Source organism: Hippoglossus hippoglossus, chromosome 17 (assembly GCF_009819705.1).
Source record: "Hippoglossus hippoglossus isolate fHipHip1 chromosome 17, fHipHip1.pri, whole genome shotgun sequence".
Classification (NCBI taxonomy): domain Eukaryota; kingdom Metazoa; phylum Chordata; class Actinopteri; order Pleuronectiformes; family Pleuronectidae; genus Hippoglossus; species Hippoglossus hippoglossus.
Window position 1 is genome coordinate 4501062 of NC_047167.1, and position 27945 is coordinate 4529006.

General features: G+C 42.0%; 1 protein-coding gene across 12 annotated transcripts in view; it reads left to right on the forward strand.

Moving 5' to 3' along the window:
- Positions 1 to 27945, forward strand: part of astn1 (astrotactin 1) — a 428500-nt gene that overhangs the window by 364305 nt on the left and 36250 nt on the right. For all 12 annotated transcript variants that reach the window (XM_034614559.1, XM_034614557.1, XM_034614568.1 and 9 more), the window contains 3 exons: positions 10720 to 10997; positions 13229 to 13362; positions 14138 to 14289. In XM_034614559.1, the coding sequence (XP_034470450.1) occupies positions 10720 to 10997; positions 13229 to 13362; positions 14138 to 14289 (564 nt within the window). The remainder of the gene's footprint in view (positions 1 to 10719; positions 10998 to 13228; positions 13363 to 14137; positions 14290 to 27945) is intronic.

Below are 27945 nucleotides of genomic sequence, written 5' to 3' on the forward strand. Positions count from 1 at the left end.
GGTCAATTCCGGGCAGTTGCATACATTTTGTTCATGAATGCATTAAGTTTACTGGGAGTTGATGCTGATTGTCACGTTGAAGTGGTTGATGGTGCTACTGACACGGATTCACGGGGGAGTTTAAGTGTTGTTACACTTTAGAGCGTACACACGGTAATGCATATCCTCCCCCACTACACACACACACACACACACACACACACACACACACACACTAACACACTTCTCTCTCTGTCAGTCTTTTCAACTTACCACTTTCTCACTGCCTTTCACACACAAACACAGTGACAAAAAAGGAAAAACCCTCTTCCCTTGCGTTTCTGCACATATGCTCCATGCAGAAGCAGTCACACCAGATTGCAGTGTGGCTTTGCAGCCAAGGGAAAGATGCACACTTCTTTTCTTTTTACAATTTGCTTGAGCTGGATAGGGACCCGAGCGGCGCCCTGCTGCCACAAATTATCAGGTACAAACTGTGAGGATGCTGAGGAAGGTGTCATTTCAGACAGGCACGCATGTAGGCACGTGTGCAGAGAAACGCCGCACGGCACATCTGAGGAGATTTGCCCGTCACACAGATTTGTTTAAGCGCCCCGATGTGTTCCATTTTGCAGGTTTAGAGTTTAGACTGTATCACAGAGACAGACACACAGCACACCCAGCGTTTTGTTTATGTATGTCTCATTCCGTTTCCTCTTTGCTGCCTCTAATTCTGTTTATCATTTGTCTCGTCTACACACAGCAGGCGCAATCCCTCTTGAACCCCCCCCCCCCCCCTTTTTTTTAATGCAGTTTTCCATCACAATGCTCTCCTATTTTCTAAGCAACTGTCTGCTTTGATTTCTGACACCTCAGATCAGCAGGAGCTAATGATTGCAGTCCATAAGCATGTAATGTTCATCTCGGCCAAGGTTAGGTTTGGTTTTCCCTGCTTTTGTATGCTGAACAGCGGAGCGTGTACATTGATAACGCTTGCAGCAGCCATGTCATTGATCCACTATCACCATCTAGTGGCTAAATAGGGTACTTGTAAATTGCTGAAGGAAGTGGAGTCAGAGATGGATATAACCTTTTATCGCACGCAGGATGGAAGCGAGGGGGATTCATGCTGGGAAACACAGGAGCCAAAGAGGTGTCAAGTCTGACATTCAGTTTAAAAGGATCTTTTTTTTAAAATGGTGCTGATTGTGTCAAGGGCTAAAATCATGCACTTAGAAGATGAAATGATTTAATGAGTCACCAGTTCGCGAAGAAGTCTGATGAAAGTGTTATAATGGCCAGGATCTGCCGGTCTATAAGAGGCAGGAAATGAAGGCTTTCACACCAAACCACTGTGATATTTTAACACCAACAATATCTGAAGATTTCATGCTTAAGCCCCCGTGTCTTTCTTTTCTTCTCGTCTCTTATCGTCCATGATCATTTATAGACTTGAAAATAAAGTTTGGTAAAGAGGAGAAGTGACTTGAGACAGTCAGTGGCAGAGTTATCTCTCACTGGAGAGAGTGGGAGGAATGGGTGGATGTAGATGTATCGTATGATCCTGAACAGCTCAGAGTTCCATCTGTTGTGTATTAAAGAGATGATGAGTCATTCCGCTTGGTAAAGCTTGGGTCAAAGCAGCCCCAAATCCCCCAGCCTCAGACACACAAACACACAGACACGCACACACACACACACACACACACACACACACACACACACACACACACACACACACACACACACACACACGGATAAACTCTCATACTTAAACATGCTCATACTGAAAGTTTTCCATCATGCATTTGTCCTATGTCTACAATTTAGTCAAGCCTATTAGGGCTCAGGCTGTAGCAGAGATTGGTTTCTATAGATCATGCCTGAGCCCTATGTTGGGAGAAATATCTTAAAACATTAACCCTCATCACACTGGAAAGTGTGCTATTGTCGGACTCACGATAACATCCAGAGATTTATGTTGTCTTTTTTTTTTCATTCATTCATTGCATTCTTCTGTTTTGACCTGGTGCCTCCATTACCCAGCATGCAACTCGACTACTGAAAGCTCTGGCCAAACGTTGGGTGTGTTATACCAGTAGCTGCTTTTTGGGTCTTGAGCAAGTAAACTCGAGAAATAATGAAGAGTATAATCACCTATTTCTACATTCACACCCGGTTTTATTCATTTTCAAACTTGTAGATTTCTAGTGTCATCACTATAGAGTCAAGACCTTCACAACTCGGCCTGGAGCCACAAAAGATTTCAACATGTATTCTTTATTTTTAAATAATGGCTAATTCCAATAGTTATTATTATTATTATTATTATTATTATTATTATTATATAATTCCAGGAGTTAATAACAAACCATGCTATTCTACAATTATGTTGCTTGGACAAAGACAATAAGAAATGTTATCATTCATTCACAGTTGAATTACTGATGAACTGTTGATTACTTGATGAATCTATATCCAATATTCTGACTTCTTTTTAAAGGCTTGGACAAGGTAGATGCTGACTTCACCTTCCTGCTCTGTGCTTGGCAGTTCGCTTACTTTAAGTTCTTCAAAACAAATGTTTTCTGGAAAGAAAACCTGCTGCTGAAAAGAGTGAAACAATTAGCATTAGAAAACAAGATTAATAAGCTCCATAAGGCTGAAGGCAAGTGCAAAGGTGATGATACTCGAATGACACATTATACGTAATCGTACAAAATGTGAAAAACACATAAATATTGATAAGTGGAGTATTAATCTTTACTTAAACCATAAGCTAGCTTCAAGGCTAAAGCTATGATGTAACCATAAATCAACCCTTTGAAGAAATAAGGACTTACCCAAATGCTTTCCAGCACTTCAACGGAAATGTTTACATAAGCATAAAATGATCACACCCTCACAAGCACATAGGCTCACGACGGTAATCTTTTAAGGTCTAACCCTCGTGGTCAGGAATGAATCAAATTAGGAAGCAAATATTAGATCAAAAACGTTATTTTTGGAAGGAGGAAGCAGAGCGGACGATATGGCGCTTCTTTTTCTCTATTTTGTACCGTCATCACTTTCCTTTGTGAAGTGTCTGACTGTCAAACTCAGATTACATTTAATGAGCTTTGGGAGTGCGTGTGCGTGCCCCATTTCCTTAAAATGTATTATCTTCAAAGCAATATACCGCTAGTAATTTGGCTTCCCTAAACACAGATGGGTTGAAGTGGACAGCAGTTTAAATGCTTTAAATGATCAGTGTGGGAATGCACCTCTCAGACTTTGGGTTCCTGAGCGACACACGACAGCAGCTTGGTTAAACTTACAGGTAAAGGCAAATGCTGATGATCAGGCAGCGCTGAAGTGAAGAGTCTTAAACGATCTGGCCATTCAGGAATAAAAAAGCCACTTGTCTCCAATATCATTATCTTTGGGAAAGTTGTGCACCGATACTTTTGGCTTCCTGACCTGACACAATGTTTCCCGGACATTTTTTTCTGCCCTGCAGCTTTCTAGCTCAGAGATGGGATGATTAAAACAGCAAATAAAAAAAGCTGGGATCCTGGAGGGCCGGGCTGGGCTCATGGCTGAGGGCAGTGACGGGCCCACTTTCTGAATAGTGTCTGTGGAATAAGAATTTTCGCTGTATATACTTAGCATCTACCACAGACCTGTTTTATAATAAAAGGAGTCACAGGAATCTTACTTTCTACAATATTGGAAGATCATAGCTGAAGAAAGACAGAAGAAAAGACGGGGAAATGAAAATTTGAGGAGTAGGAGTTAGAGTGGTATTGGGAATACAAAGGCAGTGTCAGAAAATGTGGGAGAATAGAGATTGGTTGCAGGGCTTGTTTTATTAGGGAGATGCAGAGCAAGCATATTACAGCTTTCCTCCCTAACACCTTCCACAAGTGTATCAGCATGGCAAAAAAAAAGTGTGATTGTGCCTCTTCGTATGAGAGAGAGAGGGATCAGAAGGAGGAGGTGCAGCACAAAGAGACACAGGCTGAGAATGACAAAAGGAGAAAAATGTTAGATGAGGTTAAAAGACGAGCGTGTTGCTCTCTTGTTTTTTCGTGACATGCAGCTTGAATATCAGAATCCATAGTTCACCTTGGGAAGATAAGTGATTTGGAGACGTCCTTTGTCCTTCAGCGCATCACATTACACTTCTCACCTTCATGTATAAGATTTGTGCTTCTGCACACTTGTGAAGATCATTGAGTCAGTTAAGCACCCACAGGCCACTTATCATGTGATGGTATTGTAAATCAGGAAACGAGTAAACACTCATTCGGCAGAGACTGACCCCAGGAGCTCCTCAGAACGGATCTAAAGTGAGTCTTGATGTCAGTGGCTCCCTAATTGGCACAAAGGCTTTTCACTGAATGTTCTCAGGGCCATTTCCACTCCATGTTGAAGGGTACAACAGTCGCGTTGTGTGCAAATAAACAGTAGCTGTGTCAATTTATGAGAAATTTACTAACGAAAAGAAATAACTTGTGTGGTATTAGTGGATGTTGTTAACGAGTAACAATGCCAGAGTGGTGTCATGTTTTTCTGTCTTTCTAAAGTACAGAAAAGTGGTACTTTTCTTTTGAACCTGGTTTGAAATGGTGACTATGTTAGGGGTTGATTAGAAGCCAGCACGTGTTCCAGGAAAGCAGTTTTCAGACATGATCTGGGGAGGAACTCCTGGGGAATTGGGTCTGGACTTTCTCTGCAGTTTGCCTCTCCCACGTGAACAACGCAACAGGAGGTTCTCTGCTCAGACGCGTTCACAACAGCAACAATTCTCCACAGGATTCAGGTGAGGGGTGGCGCAGCAGACAGAGGCAGCACGTAACGTATTAATTCTGCTGCTGTGATCATGTGTTTTTATGAACATCACATCGATCACCTTCTACGTGTCTGGCACCGCTTTTTCATCCGGAGATGTTTCTTTTTTTTCTTTTTTTTTCTTTTTTGCACCTAAGATGGGTCATCAACCTCCTGCTCACAGTGAATCCTGCAGAGGATCTCCTGCTGTGTTCTCTCATATACTTTATACTAGTGGGCCAGACGGAGAAAGTCCACAGGAACTCTGGAGGACCTCTGGAGCTCGGTGCCTGTCTGAAAGCAGCTTAAGGCTCTCCTTTAGAAAACTGTAAAACATAAACAGGACAAACACCAATTATATGAGTGTTAAAAGCAAGAAACTATGGCCACAAGTTTCAACCACCGGAAAAGCTGACGCTAAAAGGCCGAGTAACAGTAACAAAACGTGCTAATGTTCATTATAATACCAAAGAAGTTGTATGTTTATTTTCAAATATTAAAGCTGCAGACTGTATGTTTTTTGAAAAAAAGAGTGGAGAGAGAGAGAGTGTGTGAGAATTTGGATGAGTTCTTTCCTGCACTTCAAAACTGTCTCTAAAGCCACTTCCCCTGTACCATAGAGCAGGCTGCAGTGCAGTAATCATTATAACCAAAACACGCTTATATTGGCTTATGCTGTTTATTTTGCATGAGCAGTGATTGACACTTGGTTAGACACTCCTCCTGGTTTTTATTGCTGGTTTAAAAACAGGGTTTTCTAAGGTTACCTGCCTCCTGTACTAAAGTCAGATTTGAGCAAATATGATAAAAAGTTATTTTTTGTAAAGATTCCCTGCTGCACCTTTGCACAAAGGGTTATTTTTTTTGCTTAATTGTTTTGGCATTAGCACTGGATCAAATCCTTTAAGTCTTCTTGTCTTTACTTAAAGGGGGAAAAAGTAAGCAAATTAATGTGGCTTTTTTTTTGAGAAATTTGTATAATAGTGTAAATCTAAGCTATATTCTGCACGTAGCCCCTAGAGTTACAGTTATAATTTGAAGTTAATTGGAGAGGACGTAGTGCTACAATATGCTGTGTATGTTTGGCCATCAGGCGTCTTCAGTGCCATCAGGTGTCTTTAGGGCTGTTTGCTCAGTTTAATGTCCCCTGTGGTCCCAGCTGACACTGAACGCTGCCGAACTAAAACAAAACTTAACTGAACTAATCACTGCCAATCTCCTTTGCCCTAAAAGGCACCCAGCTGTCTTAATATGACTGCCACACATAATAACCATCTGCCAGGAGGTGGCAAGTGAAGATGGAATGATGAGAGGTGATTAGTGGGAAGTGAGTCAGTCTGACAAGGATAGATTAAACTCTGGCTGGGTGGGGGGGGGGCAATGACATGCTTGGCAACATTCAGATGAATAAGTCCAGGAATGCAAAAGTTTTGTGAACATGCATGGAATCACTCACGTCATCAACCAACTAGCAGCAAGATATTTTCCTTAAAGGTTCAACGTGTAGAATCTAGTGGTGAAGTTGCATGTTGCAGCTGAACACCCCTCACCTCACCATCCGCTGCCAGACATGAAAGAGAACCTGTAGCCTTCAGTTGTCATAAAAACTCACAAGGTGTTTAGTTTGTCCAGTCTGGGCTACTGTAGAAAACATGGCTGCCTCCATAGAGAGGACCCGCTCCCGATGTAAAGTATTTCAAAATAAAGGGCCCATTCTAGGGTAAAGAAATTAGTACAATTTGGATGAAAAACATCACCAGTGTTATTTTATGTTTGTGCCAATAGATCCCTTTCACCTAAATCTCACACACTGAACCTTTAAACTTGTTTTTGTTCTTTATCGCTCTGCATCTCATTGATTGACTTCTCCCCACCCACACACTACAAACAAAAGCTTGAGCCTTTGAGCACATGACGCTGTGGCCTGCAGAGTGGGCCCTGCACAGACATTTTGTTAATCTCACACACATCAAGCGCACACGCCTCTCAAGGGTCAAAATGTACGAATGTATAGAGCTTAGTTTCACTCTGCCTTGATGTGACTCTGCCCTCAATTAGACCTCATTTACCTCCACGCACCTCTCACTGGTACGGCACCATCTGTCCAGTGGTCTCAGTGACACCGACAGTGATCACAGGGCCTTGAGGCTTAATGCTAACATTGTCAAGGGCATGTTCAGACAAGATGCCCTCACACATGAGAAGAGAGCCACATCTAACATGGGGGGGGTGCGTATGAACAATATTGTTGAACCAGGAATCTTCAGATTTTATTTATGTATTTGGTTTACAGTCCAGTACTTTTTCTGGAGGGAGTTTTGACATCAAAGAGGAATTTTATTCAGTACATTCATCTGACCGTTGTGTTTCCCAGATTGGGTTTCTGCTTTTCTACTGTTTTTGTTCACTGTTTTTGTTCCTCTTCACTCTGTTTGAATTATGTTATTGACTCTGTGATTTGGGTTGTGCAGTGAGAAGGTCCCTGAAGGTTGAGTCTCGGTCTGTCTGTGTTTGCATGTTCTGCCCTTGTCTGCGTGGGTTTTCTCCAGGCGATACACTGGCGACATTTTTGAGGGTGCGCCACTTCACTTGCCCAATCTCTGCTGGGATTGGCTCCAGTTCCCCCTGCGACCCTTGAAAAGTTTAAGCAGTATAGATGATGAATGGATTGATTGACTTTGTGATTTTTTCAAGGTCTTGGCAGGATTTTTTCCCCATTAATTCATCCCCAAACGACCCAATTCACCTCATCTTGAGAGAAACAAAACAACTGGATGACTTCATAATCATCCAATCTCCTTTCTGCTTTGACAAAAACCTGATCACCCTTTGTTCAGCCAAATTAAAATCACTGTATACTTGTCAATCATGACTATACTGTGAAAAGCTGTGATACGTAATGAGTCAAGAGGAGTTAGACAAACTGAAGTGTGTGTGAATATTTTAGGGATGTGTGGGAGATGAGGTATAATCAACAAGGTGATAATTACTGACACACCCCCACAAACGCTAACGCCAATATTGTGACTACGCCACTTGCGTTCTTAATCTCTTTTTAATGAGAAGTCAGTAACACTTACACTCACACACACACACACACACACACACACACAAATATGTATGCATGTACATATTCAAACAGAGACACTGCGGCAGTCCACTCCGCTGCTGTCTGACTGGCTTCTGTATTTGCTGCAGGTAGTTGTATTGTTATGTTATTTTCATAACAATACAGACAGATATGAGTTTTTCTGTTTGTCTTCTTAATGCTAAAGTGAATAACAGGGGCTGGTTTGGCTGTGGGAGGGTGTTTGATGTATGAATGTTTGTGTCCATCCAAAATTTCATAAATAGAATATCCTTTGTTTAGATTCATCTGCTTTTGATGGGATGTGAATCAAATAACATATTAAACATGCAGACATACATCGGTTACACTGAGCAACAAGAGAATACATTCGGGGTGGAGAACGATTACAATTTCACACACCACAAGTTACATTAAAAGGAAACAGTAATGCAGCAGAGGCAGAGGCATTAGACATATTAGGAAAAAAATGACTTTGCCGTCGTTACTGTGCACGTGTGGCAGTCCCTGAGCACACGTGCAATCTTTTTCCCATCATCCCAAGGCTCACAAACCTGAATTGTATTCCATCACAGGCAGCTTGCACAACAAGACTATTCCCTAATTGGTGCTTGAGCTTTTAAATTGCCTGTGTTTGCTCACAGCCAAGAAGTCTCCCAAAATGGTAATCTGAACACCCCCCACCCCCACCTCCTTTAAAAAAAAAAAAAGAAGAAGAAAAATGAATCCAAAGTTGTGCATTAAGCATTAACTCTCCCTGGCTTCACTTGGAAATAAAAAAGTTACTCTGTCGGAGACGACATAACATTTTATGGGGAATAATTGATTCACATATTTACATAATACATAAGTTAAATACAACAAACTTGAAAAAAAGTTAACTTTTAATGGGTCTGCTGCACACAAAACTCTGTATAATCACCCATCAAGCTCTACGCCCCACCACTTGTCACTCATCTTGATGAGCTGTCTGGCATCTAATGATACAAATCTGGAGGTACCAAGCATTCAAATGGAAAACAGACAATCTGCTCCAGAACAAAGCAACTCAGGATTTCAACACCTTCCTGTGTCTTCACTTTTAGCTTGGCTAGTATCACTTGTATGTATTTTCAGAATATCACAGGTCATCACAAATGTATGTCCCACAAGGTTCAATCCTAGATCTTATTCTCTTTTTCATAGTTTTCTGAGTTTTAAGTCTTGTAATTTGCATTAAAGGACCAAAATATGGTATATTTCTTTTAGCAAATCTCTAACATCCTTTTACAACCTGTAGATCTCCCTCTGCATCAGGTCAAAGGGAGCCCATCTGTTTCACACGAGTATAGAGTGGTTTAATATTCTAGATCCCCAACGTAAGATAGAGCTGCCACTGTAAGTGTTCTTGACTCAGCTATATGAGCAATAAAATAGACAAAGATTCTTTAAATAAATACTGCCATTCAAAGAAGTGATGTGTGAACATTTAAGCAGTGTTTTATTGTTTAACTGGTCAAGATGATACTATTTAATCTGAATTTTACGGACCGTTATGTTCAACATTCCATATTTTTTGCTGACCTGCCACTGCTGCTCAATGGGGAAACACAAAGGGGGAATTAATAGAGCATCTATCTTTTGCTTAAAAAGGTTCCATGTGACCAAAAGGTTGAATTCCTGCTCACCGTCAGCACTGAGCTACAGTTTGGTCAGGCATCAGAGGCCTGACAAAATTCCATGTGGAGGAAATCAACCTTTTCTTTTGCATTACTTAATTTTCCTATGCATGACATAACCTTTAGTTGGAGTGAAAATACAAAAATAAAATACCGGAAAAAAGTACTACGAACTATAGCGTCTGGACTTTGCAGCACTTACAGGTTCACTGTAAGATTTAGGTGAAAGGGATCTATTGGCAGAAATTGAATATAAAATAGTTGTAGTGATGTTTTCACTAATGTGTTTCATCTAAATTGTACGAATTGTTGTTTTCTTTACCATAGAATGGACCCTATATATGTAAATTATTTATATCTAAATCAGGAGCGGGTCCTCTCTACGGAGGCTTCCATGTTTTTTACAGTAGCCCAGACTGGACAAACTAAACTCCTTTTGAGTTTGTATGACAACTGAAGGCTACCACAGGTTCTCTTATGCTTAGACTGGGAGGGTGAGGTGAGGGGTACTCAGCTGCAACACGCGACTTTACCACCAGATGTCACTAAATTCTACACCCTGAACCTTTAAATTCAGTACTTTTTTTACTGTGAGAAAGAGGCTACCCTGGTATTGTCTTCCTTTGTTATCTTTTAATTGTCTTTTATCAATATTATTCAAGTTTCATAACCTGCAGGCAAGACAACTCATTGAGGTCAGCGACCGCAACTGGATTAACAGCAATAATGACGAAAGGCACATTATTACAATGTTTCATTGTTGAGCAGCGAACCCTCCAGTTCCCTGTGTTTGCTGGAGAGCAAAACGAGCTCTTTGTAGCCGTGGCCCAGATATTTACACGCTCGCTCGTGTATTCTGCCTGGGATGTCGAAAAGTTAAAAAGACTCCAGAAGAGGGATGTGGGAACGCGGTAATGCTTTGTAGTTTTGCCGTGTGGCTAAAGGGGAAAGAAGTATTCTGTTGGTTCAGCTGTTTTCATTCCTACGCTCCCTTATCTCATTAGTGGCAGCATGTGACCTCAGTGTTTAGTGTACATACAGTATGTGCAGTGGGGTTCAACAGTCTCACACCACTTCCCTGTGTTTTTGTGGACTTCACAAAAACGTCTTTAGTTTTTAAAAGTTTATTTAATGATTTCTACATGGCTCAATTAACCAGTCCCTCACCATCTGTCCTTTCAGGGAACTCGCCTTCAGAGGAGTCAGAAGAGCGTGACAAGGAGCCCAGGACGCTGACCTATCCTGCATATGTCGCCAGCCTGCTGGACACAGGTGCAAAGCGGATGGCAGCCGGTGTCCGGATGGACTGTACCAGCCAGGGCCAATGCCCCCGCTCGTGCCACCTCTGCCACATGAGCCCGAGGGCGGCACAGGGGCGGCAGCAGTCTGAGCCCGTTCTGCTGCAGATTACGAAGTCTGCACCCATCTACGAATTAGTGTCCAACAATGAGACATACCAGGTGCGTACTGTGGTTTTTGTCATTATCATTAAGGTACATATGAGCTCTGACTGTCTAATGTCTGGAAAAACAGTCCTCACTGCACACATTATATAATCTTTCTCACACCCACAAAAAATGTGCTTCATCTTCTCTCATCCTCTTGAAGGGATAATCTCACTAAAGCTTTCATGTGTTTGATTAAAGGAAGCTCTTATTATCCTATGTCCTTGTCCCCCTTTGTTCAGTAAAATGAATGTTCCACTTTGATTTGAACAAAGTCAACTTTTTCCCCATTTTCTCATCCAAGATGCCTTAATGTGCGAGGACAGCGGCTAATAATGGCAAAAAATGAATCCAGGCGTGTTTATGGGGATGTGATCATGGAACCACAGTGGATCAATAGGCCTCCTGCCACGAAACACCATGTGGCTTGTGGCTGTACGGAAAGTGAAGGATCCATCGGGCCTGAAAAGCTCATGGGCGCATTTTAAAACTGGTTACAGAAACCTGGGATTTACACGGGGAGGTTTTTGTCTTTTCCAATATCAAACCCTCCTCTGCCGGCAGCATGCTGTGCCTTAATCTGCTGTACTATGCTGAGGCTTATTTGATTTTATCGATACTGTCTGTCGAAGCTGCTTCTGGTCCTCCAGAAGAGAGGTCGATACGATGCCGTCCACACCCCCCACCCCCCACCCCAGGGTGCCAGGCTTTCATCGTGAAGCACAGGCAGACAAATACAGCCGCGGTTATTGACAGGAGCTGTTTGGAGGTTGCTGATGCTTAACTGTGCAGCTACTTGTGTCGACACGATGCACAGGCAACGTTTTGAATTCATTTGTGTACGCTTACCAGGACCACTATTACAAGGGGTGTGCATCTACAGTGTATATCTCTGGCAGATCAAAATGCACGCCACATGCAAATTAAAAAAAATATGCAAAAACAATATGCAGCTCAGCACAACAGATGATCTCGCTTCCAAAATACTCTAAAACAACTTAAACACTTGATGCACATTACCTCTGGTGCCAGAACACTGAATATGTAGAACACCAATATTTCGCTATTGAACTTATTCTGAACAAGACATTTATTTGATTATGGCGTTTACATGATTTGCTAATATTCATATTCCCGTTTACATGTTACAGAGCACAGTCTGATTATGACTCACTTCATTACGTCCACTAATCCTTTATGTTCCACGTTATTCCGCCAGTTTTAAAAGCCCAACCTGAAATGGGTTAATATGTCATCCTAACATATACTATTTTGAGTTTTTTTGTTTCTAATTTTGCCACAGCTGCAACTCCTTTTTTTTTCATCTTGTTTACACTCAGGGAATGTGTCTTCAAAATGCTGTGAAAACCCCAACAGGACATTATCATGTAAAACATATTGCCCCTGAGGTCGAAATACTCCATGTCTCAATTCGATTATGCCAGTTCTGATTATGACCGCATTCGGGTTAAGAGAATAAGGAAATGCCGTTCACAAGGCAGCGTCTTATTCAGACTATTGTTCTCCAACAGTATCACTTTGTCGCCAAGAGCACAATGACCTTAAAACAGTAGATGTACAGTAACAGCATGTAGCAAATGTATTTATAGCAATTCATTGTTATGTTATAGGTTTACAATGTTCATTAAACACGTTTACTGTTGTATGTAAACTTGTGCAAGACACACACACACACACACACACACACACACACACACACACACACACACACACACACACACACACACAGGAGGCACAGAAACAGCTGTATCTATTTTCAACGTTATTTTAGGACACTGGTGGTTGTGAATCAATTTACCCGTGTCTGTGATTTGTGTAACGTCTCATATTTACATCCCCAAGAGCACAACTGGCCTGTATGTCCTGTATGTTCTACTGAAAAAAAATACATACATAAACCCTTCATCTCCTTACATCCTTTTGTAGTGTAGCTCTAAAGATGTTTTGAATGCAAATCACCATACTCAATAGGAAATAGAAACACATTTCATGTTGCATGTTGTTCCCCTTTATCTCTTTCTATCCCTTCATCCTCACATGTACCTATATAATATACACGATATAAAGTTCCCAAAATAATATGAAATAAAACACATGGAATGAGGGAATTAATTGAGAAGTTACTCTTCACGTATGAATAATATAGGTTTTCCTCATCTCTCTCTCTCTCTCTCTCTCTCTCTCTCTCTCTCTCTCTCTCTCTCTCTCTCTCTCTTTCTGCACAGTCTCTTCAGGAGGCAATGATGAGCATGCTGTGGTGTTCAGGGAAGGGCAACGTTATCGATGACTGGTGTCGCTGTGATTCCAGCGCTTTTGGCACAGACGGACTGCCCACCTGTGCCCCACTTCCCCACCCAATGTAAGTAACTTAGAATAGCATTACCTTCCTCCTAACACATTACTCTCAAATGGGTTGTGGTAAAGACCATCCATCACTTCACTGGCAGAACTCTATCTGGTCTTGAGTAATGTGCCACCAGGATGCGTGTGTACACTGAGTTGTGTTGCCACCAAGTAGAACAGCTGTGGATGGATTACTGAGCGGACCTGTACCGGGCACGGGCCCAGAGGCCGGAGGATCAGGGGGCCCACCGGATGAAAGCCTCGGTTTGAAGGGACTGCTATCGTTTCTGTCTGGATGGTCACAAAGCTCCTGTAAAAGATGCCATAATAACCACAGAGACATGCAAATCCACTTCAAATACATGTAAAACAGCAACAAAGAGATATACAACCACCATAAAGAGATGAAAAAACAGCAACAGAGAAACTAAGCGATCACAGGGGTTGGCTCATGTGTCAACATCATTACAGCAGTCACTGATATATTCCTCCTGTCCAGCTGTGCTGTGCTAATCAAGGAAATTAGCCAGTGTATTGATTGTTTGGAATGAAAGCCCCTGTACAGATGGGCTCAGAAGCCGTGTAGCAGCGGATGATCGCTCCGCTGTGAGTCAAATCGGACATAACAGATCGGAGGAAGTGGCTATATATTTTCTGTTGACAGAGTTGTTTGTGACCTGAGAACCCATTTCCACTGGACTACAGTAGCAGTTACTGTAATGAGACCAGTGTGCTGACAACGTCTTTCACTCAGCTGGCGTGGCTTTACATCTCCGTCGCTCTGTTGCCAGGCTGAAGCTGTCGTACACCTACGAGCCCAGCAGCTCATTGGTCATCCTGGAGTGGAACCACACGGAGCCGCCAATCGGTGTCCGCATCGTCGATTACCTCATCAGCCAGGAGAAGGTGACCGAGAGGACCGACCACTCCAAAGTTGAGACAGGTGAGTGCGCCCAGATTCCCCCCCCCCCCCCCCCCCCCCCCCGTATCATGAGTTTGGCAATTTATGACATACAAGATCCAATTAGTGGAAAAACTGTGAATGGGTTAATGTTGCCCCTTACCCAAACACGTTGTAATCCAGCACGAGGCCCTGTTGATGGTTTTGTGTAGCACTTCGACAGGGGTAATGGGTAAATCAGTTGGCTGTGTTTGTACGGGCAGCTGTTGGCCAGTGTTCATTATTTATGCTGGCTCAATTTGCCAATTTGTCTGCACCATGTGGCCACAAAAGCCTAATTTGTTTTATCTTGTCGACCACCTGGAAGGAATCCTGGCCCAGGGGTGAGAGCGAGGGGATTTCATCAATCTGTAGCTGCACAGTTTACACGAAAGTTTACCACCTGGCATCAACCCAACTATAATCCTGTGAAATTGACATTTTACTCTTTAGTTTTGGAGTTTCACAGAAAACGAAGTAACAAGCTGTAACGGCCACAACCTCAAAAGTTGACTTGTGGTTAAAGCGAAATATTTTATTAACAGAAACAAATTATTATATTACACAATGGGGTGGTGGAGGCCTGGGACGATCTGGACCAACCACACAGACTACCAAGACCCCCAACTTAAAAGGAAAGAAACAATAAGACCTGTGCCACGATGACAGAGGCAGCTGCAACTCAAATGGTGGAGACAGAGAGAGAGAGAGAGAGCTCCTCCTCTCCAGCCTCCCTTAAATCACCCTCCACCTTATCTCATCCCAGGCACCTGAGAAAATGAGAGAGGAAGAGGAGGAGAGGAAAAACACAAGCACTGATAGCAGAGATGTACTGCATCTTTCTGAACATTCCAAAAAACATCACTGGGATTAGTGCAGGCCTATTTCACTTGTAGTTTTCAAGACCTCCACAAGATGGTGTACACCAGTAATAATAATAATGGGATAATAAATTGTAGGATTTGGTTTGTTGCTATATACTGAATACCCACATAATAAGGTGATGTTTTTATTTTATCATAAATACAGATTTTATCCACTGCAGGTATTGAAGCTTTCAGTGTTGTGGAAAATAGGTTTTAGAGATTTGTAGCCCTGGTCATGACAAATGAGTGATATGACATTATGATATTCAGTCAATTTGTTCTCTTGGTAGCAGCACATCTCATCAGAATCAACAGAAACCTTTCAGACGTTTTTTGATAGATTTTTTTTTTTAATAAAAGGATTTGATTTTACCATTAAATTAAATCCATATCAGAATCAGGTGTTATTGCCAAGTAGGTTTACACATTCAGGGGATTTTGCTGTGTTTGTGCTGAGCATAAATGAACAGTAGATATGAGCGTTTGTACCTTTTGACCATTATTGGCCACAGACAGTTACAATTTCACACTCACAGGTGGGTTTTGTTAGGGCGGGTTAGAGAACACAGAGACTGAGTCAGGATAGCAGTAGGTTATCAGTATTTATTAAAACTTGCGAAGGTCAGATGGATTGGGAGACTGTTGAGACGTGTCAGAGCTGGGAGCAGGAGGGGGGGCCGATCTGAGGGAGGATCCCAGAGCAGAGGAGATCAGGAGGGCTTGATGTGGTGAGGGCGAGGGCGAGGCCGAGCTTAGATCTGATCCAGAGCACTGTGGTTATTTGGAGAGTTTAGTGGGAAGGCTGGATTCCTGAGATGAGGCAGGAGTCAGGCTGAGGAACTGAAGGTACAGATAGAAAACAGGACGACTGGCTGGCAAGAGCAAGGAACAGTATATTTTAAAGAATGGCTGGACACAACTGACTGAGCAAACAGAGTCTACAATCTCACACAGTGTTGAGGGAGGAACCAGGTATTTGTAGCTGAGCAGGATGATGGTGATGATTGGCAGCTGGTGGTCTGACTCCCCAACACCTGATTCCACTCAACACACACACACACACACACACAAACACACACACACACACACACACACACACACACACACACACTTTTAACAGTGGAGTCCCAGGCCTTAATGATGAGTGGATGGAGGGATGGACTTCCCCCACATACCTTCAGTAGAATGAAGGACACAGAGGAGAAGCCACAGGAGCCGCAGGGGCGTGTGCAGCTCTGTCATCCATAACAGAGTATCTAGCTTATTTGGCCCGACCTGTATGAGCCAGAACTGGCAAAACAAGGGCGGTTTGTTTTAGCAGTAATGATCCAATCCATAATGGGGACTGTTGCAGCTCCCTGTGAGTACCGAAGTTTGTTGTAGCTTAATGAGAGGATAAACTGTGTTAGTCAGAATAGTGGCAACCAATAATCAATGCAGCACGTTCAGAAGAGAGAAGCAGGAGAGGGTTTCCTGTATTACTGTTATTGTGCTATAATAAGTTGTTATAGCTGTGAGGGGAAAACCATTAGTTGCACCATTTATTTACATATTTAAGTCAGTAATCCAAAGCTTCAGCTGCCGACTCAACACACCTCTAGCTTTTCTCTGTAAGGAAAGGTGTAAAATAGTAGTTTACTGTGTAAACATATACAGTTTGTCTGTCACTCTCCTCCCCTTTCCTATTACAAGTACATTTTTTTATGAAGCATATGACTTTGATGATCCATGATCACAGGGTATTTTCTGTTTCCGGCCTCACTGTGTCTGAATTTCGATTGGCTGACATGCAGCTGTATTATGCTCATTAAACATCAGCACCAACATTTGGTTAGGTGCTAATTAAACAAGATAAGTTAGCTAGACTTGCTCTAATAATCATGACATATAGCCATTTCCTCTTGTTATGGTATTGCATTTTGAAGCACAGCTGTAGGAGTGTAAATCTATGCTTTAGTTATTGTTCTGATAAGAAGAGTAAAGTGATCAAACACATGTTCACATTTATTTAGAACAATCATAAAAGGACTATTTATAGGTTGAAATAATGACTGTTGTTCATCCCTTCAGTAAGAAATTAGATCAAATTTGTGTGTGAAACGTGTGTGTGGATAGATAATGAAAGGTGGAATTTATATTTATATCACATTTGCATTTTTGGGAGTATGTTCCTATGATTGTGGTTTCGTGGTAACTATGGAACTGATTTGTGGCTCGTGGTTGTGGATGCCTGTCAGGCAGTTACAGAGTGGAGCCACAGGTTCTTTGACCTCTCTAGCTAACACTTTCCTCTTCTCATTTCGGTGCCTTCAGACATGAATTGTTGATTATGTACCAATCATTTTTGTGTGAGGAAAAAGTTCAACTTTACCAAATGGTCCTGTTGATCAAGTCCAGAAGAGTCGTGAGAGCCTCGAGCTCAGACCACATTGATTGGAAACCTACAACAGAAAAACATAATGTGGACACCATCTGCTATTCAGATTCTCAATGAAATGTTTTCATTCGCCGAAACACAAAATATAACAGTTAATATTGGTAAATAGTCAGTTGATTCAGTACTTCATATGTTCTTTAGAGGCTTTTAGAATTTAGGACTCTGGAGTTTTGTGCTGCTTTATTGTAGTGGAGTACATTAGTAATGATCATTATTAATTATGAAACAACATGGCTGGATTAACCTTCTCGTTCTTTTTGGACCATGATCCTACTTCTCTTTGCTCATAGTTTTTATATTCTATTTTATATCACATATAGTTACTGCAGTGAAATCTGTGTGGTGATTTGATTTAACACAAATTAATTTGTGAACATTCTGTTATCACAGTAACAATATCATCTTGAGACTTGATGTTGACCTTCAAGATGAGAAATCATAGAAAGAACAACCCACATGAATTCATCATATTCAAACAAGATTCCCACATGAAACCTGGGGCTTTGGGTTTAGTTTTCCATTTTTCCAGGGTGGGAATATGTACTGTCTGCAGCAGCACAAATTAATCTTTAATGCTGGGGAGGCGTTTTGACGCAGAACAATGAAATATCGCTTTCATGGCAAAAGTGACCTTTCAGGTTCTGTTTTGGAGTTTTTGAACATTATTTTCTCCCCGTGCCCTTTGAACACATCGCCCGTGTCAGCCCACAATTACCACTGTGTTCCAGAGCCTCACAAAACAAATGTTTGTCCCAATCCTCTAATCTGTGCTGTCGGAGGGATAAACAGAGAAGATGAAGACGGTGGCCGCGCCACTATCCGGTATGACTCTCTGTGGTTGACAGAAACATTTTGGAGCTCTGGTGCCTCGATATAATGTTAACGTAGTTTAAACAAACTTCTTATCGTGCCTCAAAGTCAATCTCTCAGGCATCAGAATAGTACCAGTACTTCATGATGAAAGTTTTAAGTTTTTTGGAAAGAACTAATCAGGATGAGAAAAATATTTAGTTTTTTGATGCAACAGGAACTGCTGCAATCGGAAACACAGATTAGGACATTACTGCTAAAGGAACCCGGCTGATGCTATCAGTCGGTGGTTGATACATGCATGCAGTGTTAGAGGAGATATTGACGAAGATTCCAATCAGATAAACAGACTAACAACCTACGGTCTTGTATCTGAGATAAGATACTGCGGCTATCATTGAATTTGTGGCAATGTTTTTATGGAAATTAGCAAGGGTACTTGGCGAGACCCACAGAAACTGCATCACAGGAATATTCCACTCTTAACTGTTACTGTCACGCTGAGCCTTTCCAGTTCACAGATTCTGCTGCCCTGTCTAAATAAGGCCTTGCTTGTTTCCATGGTGTCATGCACTTCAGCCATCCTCATTAAACTAATGGAGATTACTTTCTCGCGCAAGGGGACGTTTTTTACTATCTCCTCAGCTCTTCTTGCTCCACAAGGATAGTTTCTTGAAATGTTCCAGCCAGTTTCATCCCTAATCACCAAGCTCGTCCCTAGGCCCTTACTGTATATGCAGATATTATGTTATGCTTTCATCGCAAAAACAGACCCCAGTCTCTCCGTTAATTGCCTCAAAACAAACTCTCAGACGCAACACTTGCCTGGGAGGTACAATCCATCACTGCAGAATGCAAGTAATGGATGATTTTATCAAGCTGTTGCCTAAGCCCCATTATGTCCCTACTTTGTCACAAGAAATGCATGACAGTGCACAGACAATATACAGTATGTGGGTGTGTTTGCTCCCCTTTGCCCAGCAAGTGTGATGCTGCGATCAGCAAGTCTCTGAAATCCTCTCATCCTCAGGTATTCCAAAGCTTACAGTGATAATAAATACAGTATCTTCATCTTTATGATTTAGAGCAGAGGTTTCCTAGGCGGGCCTCCACAGGGGGACTCCAGGCAGTTTCAGGGGAGGCCCAGTAAATGAATGTGAAAGAAATACTCACCAAGGTATTACAGTAGTTATCTAAAGGAGGTCACATAGAGTAGGTTTTAATGTGCGTGATCTGTTTAAAGAGAGAGTTCGGATATTTCCCACTTTCCCTGAGTCTGAGTCTAATAAAGGCCTCCGGACCGGCTTTATGTATTTAGTCTCACATCATGTCAAACAGCAATATTAGGCTTTCTTTGTGCGACTGTGGAAGGCTATTGGGATCATATAACATCATCATTATAGACGTCAAGAAAGTGATAACTAAGGAATTAACCTCAGGTGGGGTGAGGGAGCACTTTTCTTCTTTGTCTGAGAGGAGGTCCACAGTCTCAGACTTTGAAAGCCCCTGAAGTATGGCAACATTTTGTAATGGGCTTAAAATCTTAAGCTTTAGGGTTATTGTTTTTTTTATTTGAGAACTGATCAAAAGTTGATCTAGTTGAAGATTGTTTTACTAAATACTTTAGAGCTGTTTCTCTCGCAACAAAGGAAGAGATTGGCATCTGGTCCAGTCATGACAAAGAGCCTGTGCCTGTTCCTGCAGCACACTGATGCTGGCAAGTGAGAGCTTCAGTTCGAGTCTGTTTTGACTTTGTGGCCGTACAGAGATGTTTGATATCTTGCTGTTACTTTGAGAGAAAGTACGTAGTAAAGTGTCTTCAATCGTAAACAATATTTTATGTGAGGAATAAAGTCATAGGTCTGTCACTTTTATACAAAATTCAGACATTCAATCTGTAATGACCCATTTGAATTGAAAGAGCATCAGACAGGCCCTCACTGTGAGCTTGACCCCGACCTCGACCTAATCCCCCTGTAGATGACAAAATAACAATCAAAGGTGAGGCTGTTTGTCGTCTTTGTACAATGCAACTGCCCGATAACAGATCTGGGAGCGGCAGCTGAGGAGGAACCAGATGAGCGGAGCAACGCCAAGTGTTCAACCTTGCATGCAAATATATTTGAACGGATCTGTCCTGACAAATTTGTTTTGGGAAAAATTGACAGCCCTACTTTGAAAAAATGCATGAAAATTGCATTTAATACAAATTCTTTTGACTATCTCAACAACAGAATTATTAAAAGTGGCCTTCACTTTCTAACTACATCAAAACTAAATTGCAAAACTACAAGTTTAAAGCTCTTAAACAAGATTTGTGTTAATGTAGTTTGAAACTCAACTGCTTTGACACACCAAGTAGCCTAAAGATATAAGATATATTTAGTGCATATAAAAGAAAAGCAAGGATTTGCATATTAACCAATTAGGATTTTTTTATTTTCATACATACTGCTTCTATCGGAAACTGTTTAAAGCTACTTCAGAGTTTGAAATAATAAAGTATAGCTGCAAGGGAAGAGAATACATCCACCCTGATACAGACACATGGACTTTGGCCCAAAAAAACTGTTTCCTATCCAAACATTTCCACCCACTGTATAAGTCACATTAACCCTCAAGAGCAAAGGAGAGCTTTCTCCTATAGCGCAAGAAGCGAGTGCTGTACATCCAGAGGAAGCTAGACTCTCAGACTACATTTGAACCCCTCACCTTTCTTTTTATACCCACCAGACACCAAGAAGATAACATATAGGTCACACAGCTTACCTAGATCACATTCCATAACTTACGACTGTTGAAATTGTCAAAACTTTTAACAGCTCCCATTTGCTGCCATTTAGACGCTCCGATGTGTGAAATTGCCCGCCACAGCTCTAATTACACTGAGAGAGAGTCAGTGTGGCTATGCTGCCTTAAAAGAACACACACACACACACACACACACACACATAATGCAGGAGAGTTTAACAACCTACAGTATTCACGATGCCGTGAGAGCTGACCTTGTCTTAAGCGAGATGATTGATTACTTTGGAAAAACACACCCCGATCATGTGCACACACACGGCAAAGGTGGCTAGGCATGGATGTTCTGTTGAGTTACGAGAGAGGAGGCGGGAGAAGAAAAGGGGGAGGAAAAGGACCACCAAGGAAAGAGGAGGAGGAGGGAAGGGAGAAAGACAGAGACAGGGGGAAACGGAAAGACAGAAACAGGGCAGCAAAAGAAGGAAAGATCTGGAAAGCTGGCCATGTTGTGTGGTTTTGATTTAAGCTGTCAAGTCCTCTGTCACTTCGGAGAGCCAGGCTCACATGAGCTGATGCACAGTTCTCCACAGACCTCCCCTTGGCCTCCTCTTCCTCTTCATGCTTTTCCTTCACCACTCCCTCATCTTCTCTCCTCAAACCTTTTCTGACCATCTCCTATATTCTTATCCTTGCCTCTCCTCCTACTCTCTCCCGTGTTTTTTTCTTTAGATTTGCCCCCACTATGGCCTCCTCTCTCTTTTCTTTTTGGTACCACATGTTCCCTCACTCTCTCATTCTTCCTGTTTGAACCTTCTCCTGTTTCAAATGTTCTCTTGTTTTCACCAAGAGGCATCACAATAGGGTAAAACATAGTTCAAACAATGCTGTATTGTGGAGAGACTATCCAGTCAGGGAAAATATCTAATTATGTTCAGGCAACTGTATCTGCATAAATTATACCATGTAGTGCTTATGCAGGAGCTCTGAGGCCATTTAAGTGGTTTTTCATTGCAACTTCTTACAACAAAGGGAAGGTGCCGCCCCATCACTCTCAATGTGTGCAGGATGTATGCATGACATAATATTTTGCCGGATAATAAATCAGGAGTCATGAATGATGGATGTATCGCAGGACCCTCACACCATTATTAATGATACTTTAATGAGCATTGATGTAACTGTGTAATGTAGTTCAAATGGGATCCCCATTCTGGACAAGTGACAAGAGATTGATCAATGAGAGCAACCAAAGCTGCTTTCAGACGGGCACTGGACTGCTGGATTTTTTTGTTCTGGATTATCTACTGACTTTCTCCGCCTGGCCTTCTAGAATAAAGTCCACAGAAATCCAGGAGAAATCTGTACACACGTAGAAGACATAGATGAAGATATCTAGAACATTTGTGGTGACGCCGGTTTCTGTGATCTTACATATATCTATTCTATATCTATTCGAGTTAATACGTCACTTCCTGCCTCTGTCTGCTGCACCCGGCTGCTCCACCTCTCTCCTTAATAATGCAGAGGATTTGCTGCTGTTGTGCATGTGTGACTGGCAAACTCTGGCTAAACTCTGGACCAAATTCTCTGGACTTTACCAGCAGGTGATCTCTGAAAACGGCTATAGACTTGTTTTCTTCAATATCCAATGTGTGTATCATTGGGATAAACAAATAGAGATCTTGCTAGTTTTCTACAGTTCTTACGTTGCCTTAACGCGTTGCAGTTCCATGCTTAGTACACACATGGCCAGCTTTCAAGCTAACGTGCCACGCTAGCTATCAATAAAATGCTTAAGAGAAGTGTGGCACATGTCGATGCCACCGGGGTCTCCCAAACACAGCTGGAGACAAACGGATCACTTTTCGGCATCTTTATTATCTCAAACATAAATTCACAAAACTTCTAATTTAAATTACCAGCAATTTCTGCTGGTATCTAGCTTTGCAGCTCGGCTCTGTCCAGTCTCTCTCCGTGTTCCTCTCGTCTCCCTGTGGCAGGTCTGCTGCTGTCACTTGAACCAGAGGATCAATCAGCTAACAGCCCTCAGCTGCCCTGGTACAGGTGGAGGTGCTCTCTGAGCCTCCTCCATGCTTCCAAGAAGTACACAGGAAATAAAATCAGGATAAACACACCAGGTTCGCCAGCTGCTTCTGCCTCTGCTATCACATTGTGATTTGATTGGCTAGTGTCTGTTCTTGAGTGTTTGTTTGAACATAATTTGGCGACGCAACGGAACCACAATGCAGCTCTGCAATGCATGACATTCATGACATCGCCCCATTCCAAGTGAATGAGCAGAGTTTCGGTTGACACGTTTATCGCATACATGTGAGTCCAACGTTAGTGATTGTAGGGAGGCTTGAGACTTTAATACTATATAATGTAATATATTATTCTTCCTGAGACAAATGAATCTGTGAAAATGCAATGGATGAGGAGCTCATGTTTGTAGCACATTCAGATCTATTTTTGTTTGTTGATCTCTTTTCCCTGCTCCTCTCCCACCCACATGGCTGCTGTGGGTGGGAGAGGGGAAAGAAGAAAATGCTCTAAGACTGCTAAATGAAGGTAGAATCTTCTCATTCAATTTCAACCGATTGTTCTCGCTAGGATTTGCATGGTAACCCAGTTTAAATTTGTTGTTTTTACACCGGTACCGCTGCTATCGGAAACTGTTTGATGCTACTTCAATATCTAAATTAATATTTCTTCCCAGTATTTAATCCCCAAATGGCTCGCATGATAAATTCCAGGAGGACAGTGAAAACAGATCATCCATTTACGGGAAAAGATCAGAACAGACATGACTGATCATCTGTGAAGAAACAAAAAAAAGAACAAATATCTGCCCTTTACTTTCTCTGAAGTCTCATCAGAAACAGATGTTAGAATATTCCAATTTCTACAAAACAACCTTTTTTGTGTACAGAGCATATATTCATTAACGGCTGCATTTCCTGTATTTTTTGTGTTTGTGGTTATGTAATGGTAGATAAATCAACAGTACATGGAGCTGATGATTATGGCATCCAAGTAAGATCTGGAGCTGACAACAGTTTGTTTGTGTAGTAATCTCTTCCTTAACAAGCTTCAGGCACACAAGGTGAGATCATACTGTAAGAGCACACATACACACACGCATGTGCTCAGTCCCCGGCAGATGTGGGGAAGCTTCACAAATAGGAAGTCTGCTTTAAGTCAGGCCACCACTCGGCTGGACAAGACTCGCTGTGAAAACAAACATCCCTCGAGCTGTGAGCAATACAATGAGGTAACAGCTTTGATCACCTGGCGAGGTCGAGGTTTGCTCAAGGGTCAGTGGAACAAGGGATCCAATCAATAAACACATTACTCACCTATCTACATTACACACACCGACGCAAAGGGTGACTGAAATGTGTGTGTGTGTGTGTGTGTCACCCCAAACCTAAACCAGGCTGAGCTTCTTCTCAGGACCAGTCACTTCCTCTGAGCTGCCACTGCATGCATGACCCTCCCCACCTGCTTCCTCTTTACTGCAGTGAACACAACACTACAGTATGTCATCTTGAGCAATCAGAAGTCGAAAATTTCCTGCAAGCAATGTCTGAAATACAATTTTCAACAGGGGGCGGCATATAGCTCACCTGAGAGAGCTGCTGCTCCATGCAGCTATGCGCCTCTGCAGCGGCCCGGGTGCAATTCCAACTGCGGCCCTTTGCTGCATGTCGTCCCCCATTCTCTCTGCCCCCCCTTTCACCATTAAATCTCGTTTGGTCCAATAAAGGCCCTAAAAAAGCCCACAAAAATATACTTGGGGGGGGGGAAAATTGACATCAGCATTTCCAATTTTCTTAACTGTAATGTTGATGTTTCGACCACATCACCCACCACACCACTTCCCCCTAATTTCCTGGGTCCAGGTTGCACAGAAGGCAACAATGCAGAGGCTCCTGGAACTAGACTCATCCACTCCACCTGTCAAATCCTGACCCCCCCCGGCATGTATTTAAGTCTCCAGGAAGGTCTACATGAGGCATTCTTTTCATAAACCTGTCAGTGCAACTATCTGAAATGATGATGGATGCGTGGTGGCCACCATCTCTTAGTCAATCATTCCCACAGGGTAGCAGCTTACTTTCAACACAGTGGTGTCAGTCCCCAATTGTGCACTAACAGATATGGCCTCGGACTTGGAGGTGCTGACCCTCCCGACTACTGCATATCCTAAACTTGTCCCTCAATGCAAGTACTGTATAGAGTCCTCTGAACAGCGGCCCAGTTAATGTAGACTGCATATTAGAGATGTGTATGATTGGTCTACTCAATGATTAATCATCGCTACCATTGCTAGTTAAACCCAGAAATACTTATTAGTTAAACTTATTATTGACATTCTATAAATGGACAATGCTGATCAACTGTTGTATGTGAGAAGTTAGTAATCCAGCCCTCCTCTTCCCGCACTAATTCCCAGATGTTGTAAGCAAACAAGGTGAAAAGTGGGACAGATTGCATCTCTTGAAAACCACCACAGCTATTTTGTTCTATAAAATGAGAATAGGCTTGTATGCCAATTGTACTTAAACTGGCATACAACCACCATTCAGCACAGGCATGTGGACCATAACCTGCAATATTTACTTTTAACCATATCAATTAAACTTTGCTCAATTTTCACTGATTTCTGAAATTGAATTTTATTCAAATCAATGGGGTAAGTAATCATTAGAACCATCTCTACTGCTGATCCAACTTACAGAAGGTGGTCATCAGTTGACAGCTCTGCATTTCTCCAGTGTCCAAGAGACAGATACTCCAGATGTTTTATTATGACTGCAAACGTGGTCATCATCATCATCATCAATGTTTGGCCTGGTGTTCTACTCCTACACTCACGGAACACGTTGGTTAGCACATCATAGTGCAGTTCAATAAGAAAATACCACTAGATTTTAAGCTGCCAGACAATCCAGGTTTCTCGATCTCTACAAACAGGAGCATTGATGTCTCCCTGTGAAGTCTCAAATTGGAGCTCTCTCCAGAACCCCACCAAGGGTTTCCCAGAAGGCTGGCTTCTTGGAAACTTGTTCAGTACATAAACAGCTGAGAGTCCAAACTTTCCTGTCTGCAACAGGTATTGGTAAGGGGTGATCTCTCCTCTTCTACTTGACTGTAAAAATCGGTATATCATGTAGCCTACTGAGCATTCTCTCACCACATGGTGTCCCTGGACAAATCCATAAATAAAGAGACCACTATGCCTATCATGGAGTTCAGGCCCGGTCCAGAACCAGTGCTGTGCTTGCAGGTGTCCTGACAGTATGAGGTCAGAAATGCACATGCTCCTTTCCCAGGAAAAACATTCCATGTTTCACACAGCCAGGATTTAGTCCAATAACAAAAATGTGTCTGCCAACATTCACCTGCAAGCAACCTCTCCACGTTCGTCTTCATCACCAGGCACTAATCTACTGTGACAGACTTCACCACAGGTTGTTTCTCTCAGCACAGGGCTGCAGGAAACTGTTCATGATATCACATGACGGGACATTTTGATACAGAGTTCTTGTTTCTTTTGTTTGTAGACTTTATCAACTCATGGATGCCTACACTGTATTGTATAGTATGATTTACGTATGTCATGCTCTTTTTCAAGCCATCTTTTGTTCAATGTTTTTGGTCATTAACGTCTCAGTTACTTCTTGGAAAGTTAGTCACATTTATTATTAACTAAATAATGTAAATTATACTAACTTACCATGTCATTTATATGTATATTCATTGATAAAATACTTACTATATTATGACACTATATATAAAAAGATTGTTTAAAAGCCCGAGATCTGTATTCCTTTCACTTCTCTCCCTTCTCTCCATTTTTAAGGAATGACCTAATATATACAAGAACACTTATTTTTTGTTGCTATATTTTTGATGGTCATTGATAATGTAATATTAAAAAAAAATACTGACTCACCCTTCAATTCAAGATTAAACTACAAGCACAAGCAGCGGATGGGAGATGTAATTCAAAATCTTCTAAAAAGGGAGGGCAGCACTGAAAAACGTTAGATACAAGGAGACTCAAACTGTGGTGGCAACTGGAACTTAACTCAGTGTCTGTAGCACAAGTTAGCATCTACGGTCATATCCGATAGCAGCTTTGAACTGCCAATTACAGAGGGGCCATTTGGCTGAGACCAACATTGAAAAGTTGATGGGCCTCTTCCAGCATCTTCATGAAGAAGATAAATGTTCTATATGTCAGAGGCTAAAATGCACTGGTAAGTCAGTCTTTCTGGCATGCTGTCATGGAATTAATGGGAAACACTTCAGCACTAACATTTCTGATTCATACCCAGCCCTGCTCCCTGTCCATTCTCTATGTGGAATGGTTATTCTTCTTGTAAATACCACATGCAGCACTCTCTGGTGCCCTGTGCAAAACACCTCTTACAGTACATGCACATGAACAGCAGAGAGCACTGTGATTGTTCTGATAAATGAGGCTTTTTGTTGCATTCACTCTCAGTGTTAGTTGCCAGAGTATATGAAGGGAGTCTAGTTACTGAGCTATAACTGTTGCAGGGTTAAGTCCTCACAACCTCATAACCAATTATAACCAATTTCAAACCTTACCAGTAATCCAGTCTGTCAGCTGCTTGAGTATAAGGGCTGAAGCACTTTCATTGTTGTCAGTGCTGCAATGTAAACCAGGTTATTCAGTAGTGTGTGTAAATGGTGAGCTACTGTGCTAACTTGTAACTGCTGCTGACTTAACACTGTATTTTTACTGAATGCATGAATGCAGAA